Source organism: Schistocerca nitens, chromosome 11 (genome assembly GCF_023898315.1).
Source record: "Schistocerca nitens isolate TAMUIC-IGC-003100 chromosome 11, iqSchNite1.1, whole genome shotgun sequence".
In the NCBI taxonomy this organism is placed as follows: domain Eukaryota; kingdom Metazoa; phylum Arthropoda; class Insecta; order Orthoptera; family Acrididae; genus Schistocerca; species Schistocerca nitens.
In genome coordinates this window covers 19,889,007-19,897,196 of record NC_064624.1, presented here as the reverse complement: position 1 = coordinate 19,897,196, position 8,190 = coordinate 19,889,007, and the positions used below count along the sequence as shown (strand labels likewise).

The 8,190-nt window shown below is 37.6% G+C and overlaps 1 protein-coding gene across 1 annotated transcript in view; it reads right to left on the bottom strand.

Annotated features, from left to right (window-relative positions):
* Positions 1 to 2,908: 2,908 nt before the first annotated feature.
* Positions 2,909 to 8,190, bottom strand: part of LOC126212984 (uncharacterized) — a 104,906-nt gene continuing 99,624 nt past the window's right edge. Inside the window, exon 6 of the mRNA XM_049940525.1 lies at positions 2,909 to 3,043. Within this exon, the coding sequence (XP_049796482.1) occupies positions 3,002 to 3,043 (42 nt within the window). The 3' untranslated portion in view covers positions 2,909 to 3,001. The remainder of the gene's footprint in view (positions 3,044 to 8,190) is intronic.

Below are 8,190 nucleotides of genomic sequence, written 5' to 3'. Positions count from 1 at the left end.
GATTCTCACAACTAAAAATGCGAAATATAATGATTCCCAGACCAAATATGGTAGCCAAATATAATACATATATGGGAGGTACTGATCACATGGATCAGAATCTAGCATGCTATTGCATTGCAATAAGAAGCAAGAAATGGTAATGGTGTCTCTTTACATGGATGTTAGATGTCACCATACAAAACAGTTGGATTTTGTATAATAAAAACCAAACCATTTCTCAGCTTGATTTCAAGAGAGACGTAGCAACAGTGTACTTGCAAAGACACCAAGCTATACCAAAAGGAGCCAGGAGACCGTCTGCATCTTGCACACAAGGACTGTAAATCTATTGTGAGAACAATGTGTTCAAAGTGTAATGTGGGATTGTGTATTGACTGTTTTATTCCATTTCATGTAAAATAATGCTGAGTTCAGAGTTTGATTTTTGATTCTTAATTGTACTGTGTTATAAAGTATCAATTGTATGATGCAGACTGAATAATAAATTTGCACAAAACTGGTATATGTAATAAGAAATTTCAATAACCTACCTATTTTAGTTGACGTTGTAATCCATATAAAATTAGGTAGTGAAAGCGCCTAGCGTTGCCATATGGCAACATCAAATATCTTGCTAATGGTGGTAATGACTTTCGTCAAAACAACTCTGTTGTGTAATTTATGCCTTTTACAGACATAATAAATCAATTTTAAAAAAATCACGAAAAATTAATTCCGGCGCTTATGGATTAATGACATATATAGCAAATCTCTTGAGGAAAAATACCTGAGTAAAATAATTGCCATAATCATGTTTCTCCAGTGTTGAGTTTACTAGCCTCAGTGAAATAAGTGCTATGAGTATATCTTTGCTGTCACTTTCTCCAATGCAGAGTTACAGGTACTACATAATGACTATGTTTGGAATAATAAGCAGCAAGTCATCACATTTCCTTGGCCTTATACTGAATATTGTGTGGTAATTATAACTACTGACAAAGGTAAGGATTTATCACAATTCACAATCTTCTTGTCTCACGATCGATAGGAAAAACCAGCAGTGTTAGTGACAAACACACATTTGATTCATGTTTCTGGAGTATTTAGTAATACAATTTCTTGACGTCTCAAGCAGAAGATAGGGATTTTTATGTTGTCACATTATCTGTTACCTCAATATAGTACACATAATTGCACTTTTTTCACAATTCTACCACACTTTAATGTTATTTCACAGGCATTACAGTTTATTGTCCCCCTACTACATTCATTATTTTATAGGCCTTGAGGGCAACAACCAGGAAAATCTATTTGCATAAACTAACAATTACTTGTAGTTACTTTCTGATGTGAAGTAATGCATGTGCCTTGAAAGTACACAACTGAGTGAAACGTTTGTCACAGATATCACATTTGTGAGGTTCCCTTCCCATGTGGACTAATGCATGTGTCTTGAGATCACCTGATCTAGCAAGTGATTTGCCACAAATACCACATTTGTGAGCTTTTCTAGGTGTGTATGAAGGCGTGTTTCTTGAGATCGCCTGACTCAGCAAAAGATTTCACACAAATCGCACATTTGTGACGTTACTTTCCAGTGTGAATTAATACATGCCTCTTGAGAGTTCCTGACCTAGCAAAAGATTTCCCACATTTCACACATTTGTGAGGTTTCTTTCCAGTGTGAATTAATACATGTGTCTTCAGATCACCTGACCTAGCAAAAGACTTCCTACAAATCTCACATTTGTGAGGTTTCTTTCCAGTGTGAATTAATACATGACTCTTGAGATAACCTGATGTAGCAAAAGATTTTCCACAAATCTCACATTTGTGAGGTTTCTTACCCGTGTGAATTAACAAATGAGTGATAAGAGTACTTGACTGGGCAAACGATTTGTCACAAATCACACATTTGTGAGGTTTCTTTCCAGTGTGAATTAATTCATGAGTCTTGAGATAACCTGATGTAGCAAAACATTTTCCACAAATCTCACATTTGTGGGGTTTCTTTCCAGTGTGAATTAATACATGAGTCTTAAGATAACCTGATGTAGTAAAACATTTTCCACAAATCTCACATTTGTGAGGTTTCATTCCAGTGTGAATTAATACATGAGTCTTCAGACAACCTGATGTAGCAAAACATTTTCCACAAATCTCACATTTGTGAGGTTTCTTTCCAATGTGAATTAATTCATGAGTCTTGAAACAATCTAATCTAGCAAAACATTTCCCACAAATTTCACATTTGTGAGGTTTCTTTCCAGTGTGAATTAATGAATGCTTCTTCAGATCGCCTAACATAGTAAAAGATTTCCCACAAATCTCACATTTGTGAGGTTTCTTTCTAGTGTGAATTAATATGTGTGTCTTCAGATCGCCTGACCTAGCAAACCATTTGCCACAAATACCACATTTGTCGGTTCTGTTTGCAATATGTAGATCAGCCTGGGCACTGACATTAACAGGTGTAGATAAAATTCCATAAGTACTTGTTTCCTCTGCATCATTTGTCATGTGTGTGTTGCACATGTCATTAGACACCTTCTTTGAAGTTTTCCAAGTTTCCTTATATGAAGACTGTTCAATGTGTTCTGTAACAGAAACTTCTGGCTCACTATCCAAGAAGATACTGCTTTGATGCTCATCACTACAGCCATATTTTTCATGGTGGGCAGCAGTTAAGACATGATTATTCTCTCTCATTCTCAAATGTTTTTTCAAACTAACCTTAGTGTGAAATACCTCACCACACCACTTACAAACATACAAAGGTGGTTGCGTGCCATCAATGTGCATAAACACATGCATTATGAGTCTGTATTTTGAAGGAAAGTTCTGTTGGCAGATATCACAGCTATATAGATGTAATTCCTTTTCCCTCTTACTACAGTCATATTGGGTGACAACTGAGCATTCCTTATCAATAGTCACATTTTCTGTACCAAACTCATGTGCTGACTTCTCCATTTCTATCACTGACTCATCCTGGACCAGTCCATGGTGAAAAATTTCTTCACATGATATGCCACAGGTCCCACCAGTACTCTGAGTCGATCTGCAGAGTAAGGACAAGAATGTTAAATGTAGATATATATACAACAAAGAAACAATATTTGAGTGTCCACAAATCAAGTACTATAGGCCACAAGTCATAAAAGTGCATAAGAAATTGCATATTTAGTAACTGTTAATGATTTAAAATTATAATATTCCACCAGAAGGAAAGAACTGATGAGGTAGAAGTGGTTTAAAACGAAATTAACCACAGGATATTCAATAATGATGAATCTGGGTCACTGCTGATTTCATTTGAAATTTTTAGGTGAGAGTTAAAATAATTCACTTTCATATGTTACAATCTTTTCAAAAAACAGTGCTACAAGTCAATAGTTTACACCAATCTCTTAAGTGTATCAAAAAAGTATCAGTTACATATTTTAATTCAAAATTCTTACGTTCAAGGTATTTAAGATTTAATTAAGAGAAATAATTTTTAAAAGTTCTTCTTCCATTATCTTAGCTCTGTAAGTGCCTTCTTTTGTTTTGCAAACACTTTCACCTTTGGAAATGATAAATTTACTTCACCTAGCTAACAGATTTTTTTTTGTATGATTCCCAATGAGTAAAGAACTAGTGCAAGCTTCAACATTTTGTTAGATATCTAGAATGGATGTTAATCAGGTGGATAATGACGGTTCATGAACAAGAATCAATGTCACATCAATGAAGCGAAAAATTTGCATACTGATGAATGAATGTAAATGACACACTTGAAGATGGGTTTAATCTAAGACTGTGTTTTTGGCACTGCAACTTGCACAAATGGAAATACTGTCTGAAAAGATGGAAATAGTTGTAAATTTTCCAGTATATTTGCAGAGCCTTTCTGAAAATTTTTAAATCTTCCTAACATCTGGTCATCTGGCATTGCAGAACACCATTGACTGAAGGGCACACATATAAATGTCCACTTCATCACATCATCCATTAGACAGTGCTAGCTGACACCACATATTGTGTGGCAGAGGTAACAGCTGATGCATGAGCTACCCCTGTAGTATCTGGGTTCCATTATTCCACCTGCAGTTAAACCCTTTCCCACAGGAACAGAACCGTGATGCCTTTCAGGTCCCCAATATGTGCATCATGTTGGACACGAAACAGTATGAACTACTGAAGGCGTTCATACGCCAGGGTTATCTTTTGTTCTGCAACTTTTGACTTTTTTGCGTTTTGTTGGGGATATAGTTTTGTGTGGCATGGTATCTGGTAAATTTCTAGTGTTTTTAAACTCTTAATTAGGATAACACGATTTTTTTAACGTAACTGGTATCATGGGGTGTGTCAGATTCTAGAAGTTGACAACTGTATCACTAGATATTGTAACTTTTTTTAAACTCAATTAGTTACAACATGTATTTTCATACATATGGAAGTAAAGTAACTGAACGTTAATAATTAAGAAAGAAATCAGAAAATATGCAACTAAGGTTTCAAACAAATAGCTTCATTTTTGTCAAAGTACTAGATATAAAACTTACAATTAAAATTTTATGCTATGCCAGTGAACCAGGATAAGAAAGAGATTTTGTGGAAAAGTTCAACAATAAATAAAGTTTGATGTTAATTATTTATCAATTGTTTTAGAGACCTCCATGTAACCATTGTGTAGGTACTGGGTACTTGTGTCATATCCTTAATATTTACTGCACATTTTTTGTGGCAGGCACATTCATAAACTGTTCATGCAGTGATAATGGAAGTGCACATGTATTTTATCAACACACATACTACAGCCTGGACAGTAACGGTGCTGATGGCTCACACCACATTTGTTAGAAATTTTGGCACTAAAGCTGTTACCTCTACTTTATTTCTTCCTTTGTTCTCTCGATTCTCAAACCAAAGAGCTGTCATAATGAACAAAAACCGTTTCTTACATTCTATATATCTATACCAGTACCCTCTATCCAACAACTAGTCGGGTTGGAGGATTAATGGGACTTCACCACCTTTACTCGGTCTTTTGACCGAGGCTGGTTGTGACGTGCCAATGTGTATATAGGCTAGTATTACGATGGGGTCACGACTCCCCAATACACCCCCCCCCCCCCGCCGGATTTTATATACCCCAACTGTCTGCGTCCAGTGTAGTTCATGGGAAAGTGTGAATGTCTGCAAATGTTTGCAAGCTGTGTAACTGAGGTGAAATGTGGGGACCAGCCCGGTATTCACATATCAGGATGAGGAAAACCGCCTAAGAACCACTACCAGGCTGGCTGGCACACCGGCCTTTCATCGTTAATCCGCTGTGTGGATTCGATCCGCTGTGTGGATTCGATCCAGGGTCGCTATGCCTACCTGAATCCAGGAAGCAGCACATTAGTGCTCTTGGCTACCCTGGTGGGTCGTGAGTTACATTGCCATGAAAATATAACATCTGGTTCCATCTACTAAGGAAATATTGTCAATGAATTTAATGCTAGGTTTGTAGACTGCTGTTAATACAAGCAAGCCTATTAAAGCTTTTATCTCAGAAACATCAATATCATGCAAAGAAGGTATGTTCTTTTATATTATCAAGATTGTTTCAACACTGTTGAATCCCATCTGAAATTCCTCAAGGTTCAGTGTCTCGATTTCTACCCATTGCATTAGCATTGAGTAACAGGGCAGCAATCTGCAAAGCAATGTTATATTGTCTAGCACAAACATTGCTTGGGTTGTGCCTTTTTCCATTTGAAAGCGTTTCCCCTCCCATAGAAGAAGTAATCATGGTGATATGACTATGTCCTCTGTTATTATCACCACCACCACTGCCACCACCTATTGTGAATTTGTATCACCAATTTTACACAGTCTATTCTTTTTTACACAGTCCATTGTAACCAATGTCACGGATGATGATGATGCTTATGTTGATGATGATGATGAGGACAACACAAGCACCCAGTCACCAGGCAGAGAAAGTCCCCAACCTGGCCACGAATCAAACCCGGGACCCCATGATCCAGAAGCAGCAATGCTAGCTACTAGACCATGAGCTGCAGACAGAACTCATGGAGAATAACATGTCCATTCAGGCAGGTTTTAATGATTAGAGAGACGTGGCACACACTGCATATTGTAAAAGACACTAACAGAAGACACGATAACTATTAGACTGTAATAACAACAATAAACACAAGCTGTTGATAAAAACCTCTGCTGAGTAGCAATCATAGAACGAGTGTTGTATCTCTGCAAGATGTCATAGCAACTTTATTATGAATTTTTGAGGGGAAAATTGTCTGAACAGTACCCTGTTTTCAAAACAAGAAGTCGATCCGAGGTGTTTTAAGTGATTATAATTAAACTGATGTTTGGGTGCTGCAGTGTGGGCTCTATATTTTGTAGGATGCTGTAACACAGTAATGCAGGAAAAGAGGAGAAACGATCAGAGCGATGATAATGGTGGTTCTGGTACATTTATTAGGATATGATCAGAAGTTATGTGTTCAAAATGATCTACTGACTCTGCAACATGCTGTATCCATGACATGACATAACATGGTTAACACTTGCCTACAGCATATCCAATGTAATCAGATTGATTGTCATCATATGATATCTTTCTGATCAGGAATATCTGGATACATCCCCAATAAATCTTTCACATATCCCAACATGCACATGTTGCATGAACTTAGGTTGGGGGATCTCTGCCTAGATATAATGCGGGTGATACCAAAGATTTCATGAAACCAATAGTTCACTCGACAACTGACATATCATGCCACCCCATCTCACATCAAAATAATGGTGCAGACACTTGTGGTCTTGAAATGCTTGAATCACGTTACATAAAAAGGTCCTTATAAAGTTCAGATGTCATTGTACACCTAAGAATTGCTTGACGTGTCACCTACAAGGAACAGTGACTCAGAATGAAGGGGCTTGTGACATCACACCACACTGTCACATAAGCTGAGTGCAGTGGATGTTCCTGCAGAAGATTTGGAGGACAACCCCAAATGTGAAAGTTCTGTGCATTCATAGCCCCATGCAGAGTAAAATATGTCTTGTACTTCCAAAGAATATTACCCAGCCAAAAGTCACTTTTCCATGCATGCCAAAAATAAAGGCAAAGTCGCGGTGTTGTGGCCTATGCTGGGGCTTCTTTAGCAACAAATTCTAAGCCTTAGAGAGATACTAGTGTGAAATGTGCCACAAAATCTTTTGAACTGGGAGAGGCACAGTAACAGGCAGAGAGTGTGTGTGTGTGTGTGTGTGTGTGTGTGTGTGTGTGTGTGTGTGTGTGTGTGTGTGTGTGAGAGAGAGAGAGAGAGAGAGAGAGAGAGAGAGAGAGAGAGAGAGAGAGAGAGAGAGAGATCCTGTGACAACTCTAACACTTAATGCAGAATTTGGGGCATCTGCTGCATGGTCAGCTAAAAGCAACATCAAAGACCGCTATGGGAATCTGCTGCACCACTCAATTCACCTATTTCTTCAAATTTCTTGATTTTATTCTTCACCATATTTATTGACATGGGCCTCTTCTCAGCTATTTATGTCAATGATATTCTTGCAATGCAGTGCTGCTGTTCTCATAAAACAACTGTACCACCCATGCAGGGAGTCTCTTCTCAATAGGCACTTCATTTCATATGGAAGCCATAAACCTTCTTAACTGGGTGTATGTCCAGAAAAGAAAAATTCCCAGGTTTCCCAGTTAGAAACGCGCTTTCCAGGGTGAAAAACGTTTTAGTGGGTGGAAGTGAGCTGTAAACCTCATCAATCCCTTGAATAGTTATGGGTTTATAAGCTTGTATAGAACTTTCTGGCAGTTTAGGAATCTCAACCTAGCAAAACTCAAATTATTCATGAAAGATCTATGAGGTGTCGCAACATGTCCACTACATATTTTCGTATGACGGAAGTATGAACACGAATTCCTACAATTACATCACAGTAGCTTCCAAAGCACTGAAATAAAGATTGTAACGTGCTTTTGTGGGCCAAGAATAGCTCACGTCACATGATCTCGCCAGCCGACGACAGCAAATATTCAGAGCATAGGAAATGTGATGTCAGCCAATAACAAAATGAATGTTAAGCAGTGCAAACACACAAGCGGAAGAAGTTAATGGTTTAAATTAATATACATCAGTACAACTACAAGAAAAGTTAAGTTTTCATATATAATATTGACTTTCTAAAAGT